General features: G+C 44.2%; 2 protein-coding genes across 2 annotated transcripts; both read left to right on the plus strand.

Moving 5' to 3' along the window:
• Positions 1-2,546: 2,546 nt before the first annotated feature.
• Positions 2,547-4,346, plus strand: LOC119657090 (putative inorganic phosphate cotransporter). Its single transcript, XM_038063847.1, has 4 exons — positions 2,547-2,664; positions 2,731-2,867; positions 2,937-3,998; positions 4,057-4,346. Exons 1-4 carry the CDS (start codon positions 2,637-2,639, stop codon positions 4,231-4,233), a joined length of 1,404 nt encoding a protein of 467 aa, XP_037919775.1. The 5' UTR covers positions 2,547-2,636; the 3' UTR covers positions 4,234-4,346.
• An 8,656-nt stretch (positions 4,347-13,002) lies between these two features.
• LOC119660172 (putative inorganic phosphate cotransporter) lies at positions 13,003-18,100 on the plus strand. The gene is made up of 4 exons (XM_038068581.1): positions 13,003-13,134; positions 13,196-13,332; positions 16,705-17,769; positions 17,835-18,100. The coding sequence occupies exons 1-4, from the start codon at positions 13,107-13,109 to the stop codon at positions 18,024-18,026; spliced, it is 1,422 nt and encodes a 473-aa protein (XP_037924509.1). The 5' UTR covers positions 13,003-13,106; the 3' UTR covers positions 18,027-18,100.
• Positions 18,101-18,751: the final 651 nt, after the last annotated feature.

Raw genomic sequence — 18,751 nt, forward strand, 5'->3', positions numbered from 1 at the left:
GAAGGTGCCTTCAATTGTGCCTCATTTGCGGAAATTTGTGATGCGGCAAGATAGCATGGAATCGAACCGCTGCTAATCAGTTGGATCCTTCACATCCTAAAGTGGAGAAAAATCCACATATCGGTCGGCCAGAAGTCTATTGAAGCAGGATGTCTCAGGAGCTGCCCACAGTGAGAGGTTCTCTCTCCACTGTTATGGCTCTTGGTGATGGATACCCTGCTGTGGCTCCTGGAGGACAAAAAAGTCTTCGCGCAAGCATTTGCGGACGACCTAGCCGTAATAATTACCGGCAAGTTTGCGGACACAGTATGTGACCGCTTGAATGCAACTCTGCATGTAATCTGGTGCCTCCGCAATGGACTCACGGTGAACGCTAGGAAGACTGGACTAGTTATGTTCACTAGGAACGTTAGGTGGGGCAGCTATACGCTACCCACCTTAGCAGGGGCGGAAATCAAGCTGGCACAAACAATCAAGTATTTAGGAGTACATCTCGACTCCAAGTTAACGTGGAAGCATCATATCCAGGAACAATATCAGAAATCCTGCAGATTGCTCTGGTGCTGTAGGAATGCGATAGGTAAGACCTGGGGACTTTCACCCAAACGGATATATTGGATGTATCCATCCAGAATAAAACCCGTTTTGATGTATGCATGCATCGTCTGGTGGCCAAGACTGAACTTTGCTAACAACAGGAAGCTACTAACGCAGATTCAGAGACTTGGTTGTCTAAGTATTACTGGAGCAATGAGTACTACGCCGACTGCGGCCCTTGAAGCTCTCCTAAATTTACCCGCCATTAACTTGGAGGTGAAACGGAAAGCAGCCAACCACGCATATAGGCTCGATACCATTGTGGCGTGGAAAGGCGGCCAATCCAACGGTCATGCGTCTATCTGGAAATTCCTTGAAAAACATCCGGTAGCCCTGTTGCCGACAGACCATATGGTTTCCAGATACGTCTTTGAAAAGACATACACTATCGTAATCACCGAAAGAGAAGAATGGTCGACAAGTTGGCCATGAGTCTTTTCAGATTACAGACCTAATAATCTTCACCGACGGGTCAGTCACGGAGGATGGATCGGGTGCAGGTGTACTCTCGGAGAATCCGATTATAGAAGTGGCCCGACCCCTCGGAAAAATCATGACCATATTCCAGGCGGAGATATATGCCATTTCATTGGCAGCAGAATAATGTCTGCGACAAAAATGGAGGGGTCGCACCATTCGAATCTGTTCCGACAGTCGGGCGGCATTATCAGCACTAAATGGCAACGACATAGCAAGCCAGTTGGTGTGGAGTTGTCATCAGGTGCTGCTGAAACTTGGCCGACTGAACGAAACATTCCTGATGTGGGTGCCGGGGCACTCTAACATCGCCGGTAATGAGGAGGCTGATAGACTGGCTCGCCGAGGGTCTGGATCCACAATGGGGGGCCAGAATCAGCTCTTGGAATGCGACCATCTATTGTCAAGTCTACTTTGAAGGGTGAAATTGCAAGGATTCACGCAACTGAGTGGAGAAATTTGGACTCTTGCCGGCAAGCGAAAATCCTTGTGAAGGAGCCTAGGGCCACTAGAGCGGCATTTTTGTTGTCCCTTAAGAAGAGGGACATGAAAACCCTAGTAGCATCCTCAGATCTCAGACGAAGACACCCTGGCAAGATTTTCTTCAATGAAGAATCTGCACACTCTCTGCCTCTTGAGAATGTTCTCAGATTCGCTAAAGCCTGCGAACATCGTAGGCGGGAAGCCATTGAATAGGCAACTTACGGGTATAATACAATGGGCCTAATAATGGCCTGAGTGCTCCGAGCTTCGGCTCCCCCCAGTTAACTAAACTAAACTAAACTGGGTGCTATTGCCCAAACGGGGGGTACCTCGACCATAAAACGTGAGGGTAAGTTAGTGTCCATATCAAGTAGATGTGGTCTTGGGATCCCTCAGAATCAGGAACCCAAGACTTCTTTGACAGCCTCAACCCTGCTGATGGCCACTACTTCCCAATTGTTACTTCATTGAGGGGGTGACCAGGAGTAAGGGATTCTATTTTCAAAATCGTCCAAGAATCAATCATTAAGTTTGTTTTTTGGGGATTTAATTCTGAATGATCAAGGTCATAAGACGTACCGAGGATATTATCCTGCCAGACACTGGCCTTAATAAGGGAATTGTGTACTTTTTCTTTGCGCTCCACTCAGATGCAAAGATTCACCCAAATTGATTTCGATATGTAAACCGCGATTTGAATAAAAAGTGAAATCAATGAATAATGGATTTTTTCTTCGGGAATGTGGGTCGAATTGATGAGACTTTGAGATATTTTGCACTAGCAAACTGTAAGTGGGGTAAATGCGCAATGAAAAATTTCCATTACTAGAACGCAATGAAATACACCGAAACAGTGAGTAGGAGAATCCGAGTTCATTCAACGCTAGAACGCCGCTATCCAGCAGATACAAAATCTGCCCCCACTTATCTTAAATTTTATCTGTTCAAATTTGGAAGCAAATAATTTACCATCTAAATCTAAACAAGCGCCTCCGTTTATGAAGAGTTGAGACTGCTTCCGCGGTGATTCTAGATGGGGCGCTTCACGTACGCTTGCCAGAACTCCATTGTCGATCAAGATGCTCACTCCTATCAAGACAGATCCAGGTAAGTAGATACAGATACATTCCATTGAAAACTATTGGAAAATACTTGACAATGTTGTTTCTTTAGTACTTCGATTCGGAGTACGTCATAGGCAATGCCTTCTGCTCTTCTGTTGCCAATTTATGATGTACTCGGTGTTGATCAACATGTCCCTAGCTATTGTTCCCATGACAGACAGGAGTAAGGCTAATCCTGATTTCGAGGTGAGTTGCCGTGAGATGCAGTGACAAGAAACCAACAACCGCAAACTAACCGCTGAATTACACATGCAGGAATTTGAATGGGACGAACAAACCAGAGCGACAATCCTCAGCAGTTTCTTCTGGGGATACATAGTCTCCCAAATACCCTGTGGATCGTTGATCACCTATTTTGGCAGTAAATATTTATTGTTAACTGGATGTGCAAGCAACGCTATACTCACCCTAATTACTCCTTGGTGTACCCACTGGGGAGGATCGACTGCATTGCTAACTATTCGCATATTGCAAGGAGTGTTTCAAGGAGCTTTGTACCCTTCATGTCATAGTCTTATCGCCAACTGGGCGCCATTAAGTGAACGGTCAAGGCTGAGTGTTTTGGTCTACCCCGGGGCGCAAATTGGAACGGTTGTAACGCTATCAACTGGAGGACTAATCGCTTCATCGAGTCTAGGATGGCCTGGGATATTTTATATATGGGGCACGGGTGGTTTAGTTTGGTGCATAGTGTGGTTGTTTTATGGAGCGAATGGTCCTAGCGAACACAAAACTATTTCAGTTGAAGAACGGGATTATATTCTACAATCCAGGGATGCACATACAGAGAAGTTGCCAACGCCTTGGAAAAATATATTTAGGTCGCCCGCATTTTATGCGTTGACAATCACCCATGCGTGCTGCAGCTACAGCTTTTGGACCATAACTACAGTCACCCCGACTTACATGAAGGGCGTGTTCGGGCTAGACATCCAGAAGAATGCCTTACTTTCCGCTATACCACCTATCGCGATGTTTGTTTTGAGTCATATTTTCGGAATGCTAGTTCGGCTTTGTATGGATCGCCTCAAGCTGCCATTACGATTTATTCGGATACTTTTCAATACTGTGGGAAGCGAGATACCAGCTGCAGCTCTCATTGGGTTGGGTTTTGTAACCGGAAATCACCCGGCCTTGGCGATATTTTTGCTAACCGTTGCTTATGGTGTGAGTTCTGCAATTTATTTTGGGTACTACGTAAATCACATGGACCTGTGTCCTACGCACGCTGGTATACTAATGGCTGTGACAAATTCAGTCGCAACAGGGAGCGGAATATTTTCAACCCTAGCAGTTGGATGGTTTGTTAAAGATGAGGTTTGTGAAGCATTGGCGTCTGTAGTTGACCAGCTACGACTAATTTTGTTAATTTCAGACAAACCCACAACATTGGCAGATAATCTTCAGTATCGGAGCCGGACTTTTCACGCTTGGAACATTTGTGTTTGCCTTCTTTGGCCGATTCGAAAATCAAAATTGGGTGACGACAATAAAAGCGTCAAGCACACAAAAGAGAATCCAAGACTCAGATAACTTTAACAATGAAAAGTGAAATGTTTGCTATGTAATGTGATATGTTGACGTTTTTATAATATTTATGAACAAATATTTTTTAAGCGGAAGATTAGATTTATCAAATAGATATTTTCCTTTTGGGAGTGAGTATACATAGATTATGCTGACAGTTCTGATACTATTTATGGCTTTTCACCGAAAGGATCATCTTCTAGAGAAAAAGAATGGTTGCCATGACACATCTCTGCATAATCTACTTGGCATCTACATAGTAACAAATGGAAAGCGTTGTAGTCCCAGATCAATATCTTCGGCTTGCATTACCGTATTGGCATTAAGCTTAGAAAGCTGTGGCAATTAAGAACTGCTATAGGTAAAACCTGCTGTTACGGAGGTCGTAGATGCGTTTAATCGAGCCGGGGCACACAGCCACCGATCTCGACGGATAGTGCTCCTCATAACGCTTGATGTCAGAAATGCCTTCAATTCCGTAAGATGGACAGATATGCTAGGCACACTAGAGAACTCCTTTCACGTGCCAAGCTATCTCTTCCGGATATTGAGGGATTATCTGAAAGACCGCTCCCTGTTCTATGAGACGCTAGAGGGCCAGAGGAGGATGGAAATCACGTCGGGAGTAGCGCAGGGATCCATCCTAGGGCCGCACCTCTGGAACGCTTACTACGATAGTCTGCTGAGACTCGATATGCCCGAAGAGTCGCGCCTGGTCGGTTATGCAGACGACGTTGCGGCACTTGTTGCCGGACGCACTGTTGAACAGGCGCAAAGCAGACTTGGCATATTGATGCGACGGGTAAGCGGATGGATGACTGCTCACGGTTTCAACCGAAGTAGTCATCCTGACCAGAAGGAGAATCCCGACCCTGCGTCCCATATTGATCGGCGAGTTGACTACAGAGTCAAAACTAGCGATTAAATACCTTGGTTTAATGCTCGACTCGAAGATGAGCTTCTTTGAGCAAATCAAAGCAGCCGCGAACAGGGCTGCAGCAGGAGTCGCGGCATTGAGTCGGCTAATGGCGAATGTCGGCGGCCCTATATCAACTAGGAGACGTCTCCTCATGGGAGCAACGCAGTCCGTCCTTCTCTATGGTGCGGAGGTATGGACTGATGCCCTTGACAAGGAGGTGCATCATAAACGCCTCGCTCAAGTGCAGAGGCGGGGAGCTTTGCGAGTCTTAACTTAAGAGAAGTGGTTGCCCGTGAGGAACGTCAACGCACCCTTAACGAGTGGCAACTTTCTTGGCAAAATGAGCCAAGGGGCAAGTGGACTGCGCGGCTCATCGACAAATTAGACCTATGGCTGAACAGAAAGCACGGTGAGATTGATTACTTCCTTACCCAACTTCCCCTCACAACTCTAAGTGGGCATGGAGGTTTTCAGTCTTACCTGCACAGGGTTGGGAAGGCGCGATCTCCTGATTGTGTGTTCTGGCGCTGGCAGCTGGAATCGTATTGCGCATTATGTTCGGGCTCTTCTTACTACGAAGAAGATTGAACTCGACCGGCAGAGGGATCGGACGGTAAGGAGTTCCCTGAACTAACAACTCCCTTCCTCCCCTCCCATTGGTGAAAGGAATTCCCTGACTTGAAGGCTCCCAAAGCCGGAAGAGCGGGAGGGCTAGCCCGAAGTAATGTGTCAAACGGTTCCAGGCTAGTTCTCTGATGACAGGGAGATGTTTAGTTGGTAGTCCACCAGCGTGCTGTTGCGAGAGTCCAACACTCTGTGCGTAAACGCATTCACCTACCCTACTCCCAAAAAAAAAAAAAAAAAAATAGGGAAAACCTGGGGCATTCATTGGAACCGATTAGTGGATGTACAAATTTTTAATGGACTACATTTTGAGGTATGCATGCATGAAGAAAGGCGACACACGAAACTCTCCCAGATCCATCCCCCATTCACTTGGAGGTAACACGGAAAGCAGTTACAAATGCACGCAAACTGAGTACTATTGACACTTAGGGAGACAACCGAATCAAACATATAATCGAGCATCCACTTAGAAATACCTGGTTAAGGATTGGGTGGCTCTGATGTCCGTAAATCACATGGTTTCCAGATTCAAATTTGAGAGAATATACTCCGTAATAATCGCCGAGAGAAAGGACTAATCGTCACAGAAGTTTTTGGAGTTATGGACACAAAAATTTCAGTCGTGGAAGGAGATTGCTTTCAGAAATTTTTAGAAACTTCGAATATGAACCTGAATCAGTCCTCAGGAAAAAAATGACCATGTTTTTGGCAAAAACACATGCCATTTTAAAAGCAGCAGAAGAAAGCTTGAGGCAAAACTAGTGGAATAGACCATACGTGTCACTTTCCAAAATCAAGTGGAGTTACTTGCACCAAGTACCAACACCATATCAAACTAGATTTCTTCCATACGGAAAACGAAGGTTGGCGGAGTCCTGAAAACAACCGAGAACGTACTCTTACGTTTTGCAAAGCAGTCAAGGGGTTACTGGGTGAGAAGGCTCTCGTTTCTAGTCTAGCGTCTATGTGCTCTCTAGAAATCCAAGATATTGACTGCCTCACGCAAAACGTCGAAATGGAGGAGGCCATAAACCGCGAATGTCCAGAGGTAACCAATGCTTGGATAGGTATCCGCTCTATAAATGGACGAGGCCAAAAACTCTCTATGGTGGGAGTCCCCAAGCAATATGCGAGGAAACTCCTTGGCAACGGGAAAATCAAAATTGGATGGGTATTATCCAGGGTACGAATTCGGATAATCCCGATCAAGTGCAGCAACTTGCAAGGGAGCCAGCAGGAGGACGGCATGCCGCAGATGCGGCCAGGTGGGTTACCAAGCGAAGACCTGCAATGAAAGCGAAAGTTGCGTTCTCTGCAGGGATCATGGCGTGTCTAGTGAGAGCGTCGCAAACAATGTGGGTGCCGGACGGTGTTCAATCTTTTTGGGCGGAACCAGGAAGCGCTAGGGCGCGAATAGCAGAATCCTTCTTCATTTTCTTCAGCCTTTGGGATGTTCATGGAGGTTTTCGGTCTTACCTGCATAAGATTGGAAAGGCACGTTCTCCTGATTGTGCATTCGGCAATGGAGTCGCACACGATGATGAATACAGCTTTTCTGTTGTGAAAGGTAGGACTGCTTTTGTCAGCAGCTTTATGCAGACACAGGGGAGCTCTCTCCAGACAACATTGTCAGAGAGATGTTGAGGAGCGCTGGCACATGGAGTCGTGTTGTGCATTATGTTCTGGCTCTTCTATTGCAAAGAATATTGAGCTCAACCGGCAGAAGGACCGGATGGCAAGGGGTTCTCTGAACTAACAACCCCCTCCGTGCCTCCCCTCCCCTTGGTGAAAGGAATTCCCTTGCTTGAAGGCTCCCAATGCATTGATAGCGGGAGGACTAATTCTCTGATGACAGGGAGGTGTTTAGTTGGTACCCTACCCTACCCTACTCCCAAGAAATATCAAGCTAGATGGTACGGAATTGTCGGTTAATCCAAAAAGATATTCCTGATATATAATAAATGCCGTTTGCTACGTTGGTAATGAAAGCCGATAAATTAGGAAGTTGAAGTCTGGCTTCAAAACGGTGGGACCAGAGAGGTCTACCCACTGTTTAATTTGTTCTGCAGAGCACAATCGAAAAAAATTACGTGACTAAATGAAGAAATTTGAACTACTGTCTGCAGGCAATAATATTGGAATAGGATGTACTTTGAGGCTTTGATTTGTGAATTGTGAACCTTTTCAGATTTTTCGGTTGGATACGTTCTGAGAACGGGATGTGTTACAATTTTCGCACATAAATTTTGAGCTCTCACTCCTCCACGCTTCACTCGGTATCAAAAATAAAATCAGTTTCGACAAGTACGAATCAAGTCCTTTCCTTTCATACCCCACAAGGACACATTCTGTAAAAAAAAATTAAACACCCCCTAGCGCCACATGATGCCACTCATAAACCAGATTTGACAATAGCTTGAGTCGTTTGAAAGTAAATCGGTGTGACAGACAGATAGGCAGACAGACAAAGAGATAAGCAGAGAAGCATTAGCGGAAGACGGTAGAATCCGTAACCCAAACAAAAAAAGTAAATCTCTTCCTCGATAATGCGGTCGAAGAAGGGCCTCAGAATGATAAGCTTACATCAAAGTACCGCAAATCGATTAGGGAGGCTACTGACAAAGCTCAACGTTCTTCGGAGAGAAAAAAAAGAAAAGCGCTTGAAAAACTCTCAGGGAAGCCACCTCAAGAAAGGCAAGAAACCTGGCGAGGAGTAGGACATTTTCCCAAGGACTACGAAGAGTCTGCTCTGTAGAAGCTCAAACAATAATGACTCATGTCACAGGGACAAGAGTTCTGTGTTTAAGTAGGCACTACATGCAATGCGGAAATGAAGTTCAGACAACTTAATTTTAACGATCGCCAAGCGGCACAGGATTTGCTTAGCCAGAGCATAAATGGAGACAAGATCGACGTTGCGATTGTTTGTGAACAATATAAGGACCTGCAATATGGACGAGCGAAAAGAGTGGAAAAGCTGAAATTTGGGCTGGTAAAAACCGTTCTAGAGAGGACACAAATCGGAATGCGGAAACGGATTTACTCTAGGTAAGACAGCAAGCCAAGCCTCACACGAGATGAGCACAAATCGTTGATCGAAAGATGGGCAAAACCACATCACCCGGAAATTACAGCGGGTGATTTCAATGCCTGGGCTGGACAAGGGGTAGCCGGGAAACAAACGCGCCTGAACATCATTTTGGCAAAGACAGGAAAATCAAACACATTCCAAAGAGGAGAAAGGGATACCTGAGGTACTTAACTAGATCTCCAATATCATGTTAACGAGCATTACATGCATAGTGGTCATCAAGCGTTTGTCTTTCAAATGGGGTGCATCATTAGACCAAAGGAGCGTAGAACTCCAGACATAGGATGGTCTTCCAATGAACAAACAAGAATGTTGCTGCAAGGTACAAATTCATCAGGGATTGCAATGGGTATGGCTGTATAGATTCTAGAACAGATGCAGTGGTTTGTGCAATTATTGAAGGGAATTCCAAATTTCTGGTGGAAGGCTGAAATCAATGAATATCGCAAAGTATGCGGTGAAGTCAACGCTGCAGAAGAAGGCCAGGATATGAGTAACTACACCAACTATACAAGCTTGCTAGAAAAAAATTCAAAACCGCTATGGCAATGAGTACAACCATGTATTTCAAACAGCCCTGCAGGGAAGCTGACTCTGTCTCTTGGGGTGGCGCACATATGACAGTTATGACGTCAATCAAGGCAACGTGTTTCCCACCTGTCATTATATGTCACAAGGCACTGAATGACATAATTTAACGTCCTATTCCCTTAGAAAATTAATGGCGGCCTACCGAGCGTACAAATCAACCCCGATGAAGGACCAGAGATAAGCGACGACGAGGTATTGAAAGCAATCAAGAAAATGAAAGTCAATAAGGCTCCTGGCTTAGATGGCATACCGAAAGTAGTTTTCAAATAGGCAATGGGGATATTACCAAAAACTTTTACACAAGTATTTACTACATGCTTGAGAAAAGGTATCTTCCCTGTACAGTGGAAGAAATGAAAATTGATACTCATCCCGGAACCAAAGAAGGTTTTAAGCGAGCCTTTCCCCATTGTAAAAAGGGGAGGCGGTCAGTATCAGGAAGGCAGTTTGGATTTCGGAAAGCGAAATCAACGATCGATTCCGTCAATTTGATGAGAAATCTGGCGAAATGGGCTATTGAAGGAAATAGATGTTGTGCGATTGTAACCCTCGAGGAAAAAAACCCTTTCAGCTCGGCGAGATGAAAAAATATTGAGGCGCTTGCCAGGTTGGGTGCCGCAATGTACCTTATACGTATGGTTCTCAAGTTTTTGATAGTAAGCCGAGTTTTCTGAGACTCAGATGAGGGCCTGCGGTCTACCACAAGTATCAGTTCTCCTTTATTGTGGAACATAATGTATAAAGGGGTGCTAAAGTTGTGTTTGCTGGGTGGCGTTACCTCCATTGAATTTGCAGGTGACATTGGACCTATAACCGCAGTAAGTCACGTTGACAACGTCGAAATATACGCCAACAAAGCAATCTGGCAGATAAAGCCGCGGTTGGAAAATGCTGGACTATCTCTTCCAGAACACAAAACAGAATTAGTGCTGATCACTAAGGTCATGAAGAATACGCTTATGATGAATGAAGTCGGAGACTAAATTACACTAAAGAATAATAGTAGCGACGTATCGACTTAGGGTTCTTCCAGCATGTTGCGCTTCCCAAACTACATCCGACGACGTAGCAGGTATAATAGCTGGGATGATGCCTGACGATATCTTAGCGACTGAAACCCTACAGGATCAAAAACCAAGTTATGAAACTGGTAAACCTAACGCCGTTTGACGACAGTCGGTAAGGGATCTATCACTGGTAGAATGGCAGAAACAATGAGGCGAAAGCAAGAAAGGTTGCTGGACCCATAGATTGATGCGAACGTCGAAAGCTGGAATAAACGGGAGCATGGTAACGTGGTCTATGATTTGACTCGGTTTTTAGGCGGACATGGAAGTTGTCGAGGATACCTTCACCCACTTGGTCATAATGATTCTTCGAACTGCTCGAGATGTGAGTACGTTACGGAGCATGTACTCTTCCACTGCCCGCGATTCGTGTCATACAGAACAAAGCCCATACCCACTTAGTAGCGGAAAGGATCGTGGAGGATATGTTGAGTTCGATTGAAGTGTGAAAAGCGGTGGAACAAGAAATAAAGAATATCCACAGAATACTATGCCAGGAGACGTTTAGAAGGTATAAAGAGAGGGAGAGAAACACTATCACGAATAACATAAATACTGATCTAGTCCCGCGATGTAATACCATATGATAGTCACGCGGAGGTGAATCGATGAAAAAGGCGGTTTTAGTAGTCCCACCTAACTGTCAGAGAAGTCAGTGGTAGCTTTAGAAGGTTTCCACCAACCAATCGATTCTAATATGGTTTCATTTCAGACAAAACCTTAAAAACGACACCCAAACCCAACACTACCGCCTAGAAAAACCAGTGACGCGACTTCCTCCGGTATAAAACCGAAATACCGCGAAAAGTCTTTTCGGAGGATGAACATTCTGCACCTTTAAAAGACGGGGAATAAAAGAGTTTCCAGATTTCCCCAAGTATTTCGCTGTCGATGTTGCCTCAGAACTTGGTAATAAGGTCTAAATAGTATCTATTCATACGACCCAGCAGCAAGCGTATCCAGCACAAAAGAAAATATTCATACAATCCAGCAGCTAGCGTGTCTAATACTGCGTGTCAGACATAAAAAGATTCTGAGTGAAGCTATGCGGTGTTTCCAACGATTAATTAATTGAAATAATAAAAACTTTTTGTTTCTTTTTCGTTGGTGTGAATATTTATTCTTGCAAATTCCGATATTTCGGGAACCACTTGCTAACCTCATCAGTTAGCACTGATGAAGGGAACAAGTGGTTCCCGAAATATCGATATTTGCAAGAATAAATATTCACACCAACGAAAAAGAAACAACAAGTTTTGTTTTTCAAATAAAAAGATTGTTCTATACATTTACCATTAGAGTATTCATACGATCCAGCAGCAGGCGTTTCGGATCCAGCTCCACTTCGCTTCTACGGGAATAGCTTCTCAATCTAAGTGTAATCTTATTGTGTTTCCAGGGAATAAATGATTTGAAATAATCGGACTTTTTTTGTTGTACTTTGGGTCTTTTTACTTTCTTTTTCTTCAGCCTCTGTCCCGTTCACAAGCGGGGTCGGCTCGTCGTGATCGGTTTCGCCATTTGGCTCTATCAAATGCCTGATCTGGGTGTAATCTGGAGGCTTTTAAATCCCCATCCAGCGTATCAAGCCACCGTTGTTTAGGCCTGCCTTTTGGTCGTTTACCATCGACTTCGATGTTCAGACCAATCTTGGCAAGTGAATTCTTGTTAGCACGAATTGCGTGACCATACCATCGGGATGTCTGCAGTTCCTTATTAAGGCAGACCTAGACCGGATATCGGTTGTTGCGCCGTTGATGATGATGATGATGATACCATCGAAGACGCCTCTCTCGCAACTTTTCCACGATCGGTGCAACCCCATAACGATCGCGGATATCCTCATTTCGGATGTGATCAAAACATCGGATCACGCCACTAGTCTAACGTAACATCTTCGTTTCCATTACCGCAAGACGCCGTTCATTGTATTTTATAGTTGGCCAACACTCAGAACCATAGAGAGCGACAGGCCGGAAAACATTGCGGTAACTTTGGGTCTTTTTACTGAAAGTAATAAATTTACATGTTGGCATAATTCTTTCAGGAAGTTGATTCCAAAAGTGCTAGTGAAACTGCCAAAGGTTGGAACTTCTATGTTCTCTACAGTGACAGAGAGCTCATAATTTTCCATTAACAATTGTGCTTAATCTTCCTAACGATTAGACCGTTTATCAACTATTAAACAAAAATCTTCAAGAACGGCTTGGTAAACATTAGGCTGACACCCCTCCAAAACATGCCACTTCGTTGGGAGTCTAAGTCTATGAAGTCTACAGTTGTTTAGACCTCCGTAAATCTTATGTGCCCGTGCAATATTTATAAAGCACAAATCATAAATTAAGAGCACGCAGAAAATATGTCTAAGCTGATGAGCATCTATGTACATACGTGACTTCATAAACAATAGTCAAATATGTTCAGGTAGCTTGAATTTTCACGGCTTCACTTATCACTATCTAATCTGGGCAGACATAGCTAGCAACAGAATACATCATTTAACAATATTCGAACAGAGGAACTACTCTACGATAGAAGAAGGCGAGGCTAATTCAGGTCTTATTTTCAGTCTTCGTGATTGGGACTTTTTGAAGTATCGAACAATGGGTACTGACACAAAGGAAGATTCAGGTGAGTGAATAGATAGAAGTGAGTGCCGAATCCCAGGAACTATATGTTAGCATCTTTCCAGGCCCTCGATTTGGAGTTCGCTACAAGCAATGCCTTCTCCTGTTCAGTTGCCAGTTTGCGATGTACACAGTAGTGCTGAATGTTTCTTTGGCTATTGTCGCCATGACAGACAGTAGTAAAGCCAATCCTGATTTTGAGGTGAGATTCAGGGAAAATAATAACGGTGTCATTAAGTAATTGCAGTAGTTTTAAGGTTTGTTGTCTTGTTCCTTTTTCAGTGGAATACGTTTTTTGAACCGGACGTGTGAAATTTATACCCAATAAGTTCGGTTCTGATTTTTGGTTAAACCATTCCGATAGTCCATATCGCGCTATATCCAGTCCAGGAACCCTTCAGGACCTTTACAGCGACATTAATCGTTCAGCATTGTACAAAATATTGAGGCAATTTGATATACCAACGAAATTAGTCCGGTATATAAAATGGCAATGACGGGGACGATAGTGCAAGTGCGGGTTCAGAATACGTCAATTTACCATTTCTCACTCAAATTGGATAAAGCAAAGCGAGGGATTGACCACTATGCTTTTTACCTTTGCACTGGAGTATGTAATCAAAATGCTCCACTCCGACACCAGAAGGACATTACTATTTAAGTCCAACTACAAAGGCTCTTCTGGGCTAGTTATCCAGAGTAGGGGGGTAAAGGGGTATCCTCTTGAGGTCATAACGGATTATAGTTTGCTGTAGAGACAAAGAAACGCTGGCAATAAGGGGCAAGGGGTTCGGTATGCAATTTTAGAGTTTGGATAATACTTTGACCGACCGGGTTCTGGAAGTGATTTAACTTTAATTTTTAGGTAAACTATTGAGTTCCAGTAATTCGTCCTTGCCCTCTGATTATATCTAAGATCTGCGCAAACCGCAAGTTTTTCCGGCTTCCGAAATTCAGTACATGTCTTTCTTCTTCCTCTCCGGAGAAGAGCACATTGAATAGGGGATAGCTGCTTCCTGGAAAAGGGCATTTACCTATTTTCTTCCACTTCGGAATAGAGTACAACTGATTGTCAGACGACATTTGTTATTGGACTGTTGGTTTCCGAAATATGGTATTTGCCTTTCTTAACTTGTCTTCATGAAAAACCTGTTCACTTTTATTTAACCCTAAGCTAACAAACAACCTTTTAACTAAGAGTCTTCGTCTTCATTCTTGCGGTCGAGCGACATTACCCTCCAATTTCAGGAACTGACTGACTTGCGTCATCCAATGTGCTCTTCCCTCTATTTTAGGGTTTACTTCACACTTTGCCTTTATTGAGCTTATGAACATGCAAGGCGGCTTCTGATTCGTCGAATAAAAAGTACAACTCGCTCTAGTATTTAGTCGCCTAACTGGGCCTAAAATTCTCCTGGGAACTCGATGCTCGAAAATACAGACTTGTTGCTCTTCAGAATGGTTCACAAAGCGGCCTATGCAACCCTCGAGGTATCCAAGGCAGGAAACCGGTACATCAACGGAAACATTTGTCATTTGACAAATGACGATATTGAAATGAAGTTCCGTGAAAAGAAACGCATCTACCACAAGTTTCTTAACGATAAATCGCTGACCAATTTGGAAGTTTATAAGAATGCCAACCGGGAATCAATGAAAGCAATCGCCGTCATCATGGCGGTCCATTACAGAGATCTTTACGATAAACTGGACACTCGGGATGGCGAGTAACATCTGTATTAACTTGTCAAAAGCACAATATCAAAACACTTCTGCAGCGTTAATGACAAGAACGATACTTTACTGACAGACCGTTGAGTCGACGGGTAGATGGCGAGAATATTTCGAGCAGATTTCAACGGAAGAATTTGATCACAAGCATTTGGAGCAATTGTGACTGTCAACACAACCAATGTCGGGGAAGAAATAAAGTGAATGAGATTGAGGAAAGTATGAGGACTGGATGACATTGCATCTGAGCTCTGGAAAGTGAAGACCTGGGACCCAACACTGTGGTGTGGATTCTTCAATTGAGTTATTGAGGAAGGTTGAACACTATCTGACTGGCAAGGAAGTACCACTGTTCCAATATGGAAAAGAAGGGAGTCCAGCAAAATGTTCAAATTACCGTCCGGTTATTTTCTCACTCCATGAAAATTTTTGAACGCATTCTTGATAACCGTATTCGCGAAATCATTGAAATGACAGTGAATTAAGCCAGGTTTGTCAAGAACTGCGGGACTATTGCCGCAATACATGCTACGCGGGTACTCATGGAGAAATACTGTGAAAAACATTACCCAATTTTCAGTGAATTTCTGGATCTGGTGGAAGCGTTTGACGACCGATCCCCATGAAAGAGGCACTGTCACTTCGGCCGAAACAACGAATTTGAAGGCCTTTCGATTGCAACCAGATCAGGGTTTTGATAAAACAAGATAGCGCATCCGATCACAATGAGCCGGCTCCGCTTGTGAACCCCACAAAGGCTGAAGAAATAGAAGAGTGGTTCATTGTTCACATCTCGGTGCCGTAACGCGCCAAGCTTCACCAAAGTCTACTTCCTGCTCCCTTTCGATCGTTCCGATATATTTATATCATCCATATAAGCCACAATCTGGGATGATTGATACACTACTAGCCTACTGCCCTGGCATCGAATTATATACTCCAGTCATCATGGTTGATGACCAAGAGGAGGGAGCTATCCCGAAAACCTAGAAAGATGTCAAAATTAACCGTAAAGGTCCGCCTGCAAATATTGACGCCCCATCGAAGTGTTGGTGCTCTGAATAGGGGTGGTGATGCTTTGAATACTTCGACCCCTCGCGTGCCATTATACCAAAATTAACGTGTCCTTCCGGATGCGTGGGTCCGTAGCGGAACTAGAAAATTGATGAAATAGGCGGAATCACGCATGTACCTATCGAATGAATCAACACGCGAGCTAAATATGAATTGGAAATAAAAAAATAACGGCTCGACCGCGCGTGGATCCGTAAAACTCCGCACTCATGCCGAGCCGTGTTCAAAAGCTAGGATCCTCGATGGATCAATCGATGCTTCTCCCCCCTCAATTGTATTATAAGGCGGGGCCATTCTATTGGAGTATGTCCCTTGACCGGCCGTGAACCTCAAAGACCACGCCTCATAGCACGTCTGAGGCAGAAGAAGAATCGACTGAGGATGTGATCTGTTGTGGATCCCCCCTTTCGATCACGGTACTTGGGTCCGGTTCCATTATCGATATCTTGCTCTGCCGAAATAGTGGACGGTACGTTAAGGAAGGTAGATGCAGCTCATTACGTAATGAGGACATGATCAATCTGACTAACGTCCTCTCTTCTGGTGAGGTCCACGTTCTCTTGTGGATAATGCGGTGAGGGAAGCAAAACGATGATATTGAAAATCTACCAACCCACTAAGATTCGCACTACCCTTCAACTTTTAAGGACTGTCGTCAGTGATTTTCCCAGTTGCTCCAATGGAACAGATACTGGTGGCATGAGTAGCTTATTTTTCAGCTTTTTGACCTCAACTGCAAATTATTTTCAATTGTCTCATATACCCACAGGAATTCAAATGGAATGAGCAAACGAGAGCCACCATCCTTAGCAGCTTCTTCTGGGGCTACATATGTTCTCAAATACCAGCTGGCACGCTGATAACAAAGTTTGGTTGCAAAAACATATTACTAATTGGATGTACCATGAATGCGCTGCTCACTCTACTCACTCCTGCTTGTGTATTTTGGGGAGGCGCCAACGCGCTCTTGGCTATTCGTATTACTCAAGGGATCTTCCAGGGACCTTTCTATCCGGCAACACATGGTCTTATTGCGAACTGGGCACCAGTAAACGAGCGGTCGAGATTTAGCGTTTTGGTTTATCCAGGAGCACAACTTGGAACCGTTGTGGCGATGTCAACTGGTGGACAAATTGCTTCGTCTAGCTTGGGATGGCCAGGGATTTTCTACATTTGGGGAGCAATTGGTATCATCTGGTGCATAACTTGGTGGATTTTCGGTGCAAACAGTCCTATGGAACATAAAACTATTTCAACTGAAGAGCGAGCTTACATATTACAAGCAAAAGATGAGCACTCGATAAAACTACCAACTCCTTGGAAGAAGATGCTTCGATCTCGACCGTTTTACGCGTTATTGATCGCTCAGACTTGCTCCACCTACAGCTTCTGGACAATAAATACAATCACCCCAACCTACTTGAAAGGTGTTTTTGGGGTTGATATCCGAGAGAACGCATTACTTTCAGCGGTACCCTCTATTGGAGTCTTCATTATGAGCCACGTTTTCGCAGTGCTTGCCAAATTTTGTACGAACCAGCTCAAGTTATCGCTACGATTTATTCGGATACTTTTCAACACAATCGGCTTCGAAGTTCCGGCCACTGCTATGATTATACTTGGTTTCGTCACCCAAGACCATTCGATTATTGTCGCTATATCGCTCCTAACCGTTGCTTATGGAGCTAACTCAGCGATATTCTTCGGTTACTATGTAAATCATATGGAACTTTGCCCAACGCACGCTAGCATACTCATGGCAGTTGCAAATACCATCGGGACCTCAAGTGGGATTTTTTCAACTTTGGCCGTTGGATGGTTAGTAACAGATGAGGTTAGTATCGCTCCCTTAGGCTGAATGCTCGGTGGATGGACATAAAAACTTGAACTTCATTTCAGAGAAATCCGAAGCAATGGCAGATAATTTTCGGTATTGGAGCTGGACTTTTTACGTTTGCAACATTTGTGTTCGCTTTCTTCGGTCGATTTGAAAATCAAAATTGGGTCGAAACAACTGCACAACCAAATTCTCCAGGAAAGGACAAAGGTGTTCCAAATTTTGACAGCGAGGAAGCAAATAATTCTCATTAAGTATAGTAGGTCGTTGCTAGCAAAGTCATTTTTCTAGAAATAAGGTCATCCTAAATTAGTGGACACTGTTCTTGTAAGTTCCTCCTTTTTTAATTAAAAATGAAAGATGTTTTTCGAAAAGTTACAATTTATTTTTTATTTTGAAGAACATATCCAGTGGAACCAGCTAACCTCAAAGGGTACACCTAGTATTAGTAGTAGTAGTTTAGAGTCATTATACACTGACTGTACAGTTCATCGGATTGCATGTGAATGCTCCTCCCAGTTTCTGTTTTATTTTAGCTATGTTAGTGTATCTTAGTGCAGGATTCGGAGGTATCTTTTTTTTTGTTTTTGTGTGGAGGTGGAAAATCTTAGAAAGACACGTCCGCCGCAGCTCCGCCGCCCGAACGTCGGAACTACAGCGGGCGCGTGTGGCATTCGCACCCACTAAAAACCACCCCCGGTCTCTCCAGCCCCAGCCCCGCGGGACCACCATTGAGGTATTACTTCGCGGGGTAGGTTTGCTCTTAGGCACTCATCCTTCTCCTATTTGCAGCCTTCCTCCTTCTTTGTTCCTTCAGCAACTCCTCCTGCATTTGGATGATTGCGGAGCCAACTGCAAGCCACTTCTCCTCGGACTCCAGCATCTCAGTAACCAAGCTCTCCGGGGTCCCGCTCTTGCCCAGCACCTGGTTTAAGCTCCTTCTCCCCATCGCAAATCGTGGGCAGTGAAACATCACATG

The sequence above is a fragment of the Hermetia illucens genome, chromosome 1, assembly GCF_905115235.1.
Source record: "Hermetia illucens chromosome 1, iHerIll2.2.curated.20191125, whole genome shotgun sequence".
In the NCBI taxonomy this organism is placed as follows: Eukaryota; Metazoa; Arthropoda; class Insecta; order Diptera; family Stratiomyidae; genus Hermetia; species Hermetia illucens.

Bases quoted from the DNA above. Each gene is read 5' to 3' on its own strand.
- LOC119657090 (XM_038063847.1), top strand. From the start codon at position 2,637: ATGCTCACTCCTATCAAGACAGATCCAG. The intron at 2,665-2,730 runs GTAAGTAGATAC...TTGTTTCTTTAG, and splicing joins TCCTATCAAGACAGATCCAG to TACTTCGATTCGGAGTACGT. The intron at 3,999-4,056 runs GTTTGTGAAGCA...TGTTAATTTCAG, and splicing joins GATGGTTTGTTAAAGATGAG to ACAAACCCACAACATTGGCA.
- LOC119660172 (XM_038068581.1), top strand. From the start codon at position 13,107: ATGGGTACTGACACAAAGGAAGATTCAG. The intron at 13,135-13,195 runs GTGAGTGAATAG...GCATCTTTCCAG, and splicing joins TGACACAAAGGAAGATTCAG to GCCCTCGATTTGGAGTTCGC. The intron at 17,770-17,834 runs GTTAGTATCGCT...ACTTCATTTCAG, and splicing joins GATGGTTAGTAACAGATGAG to AGAAATCCGAAGCAATGGCA.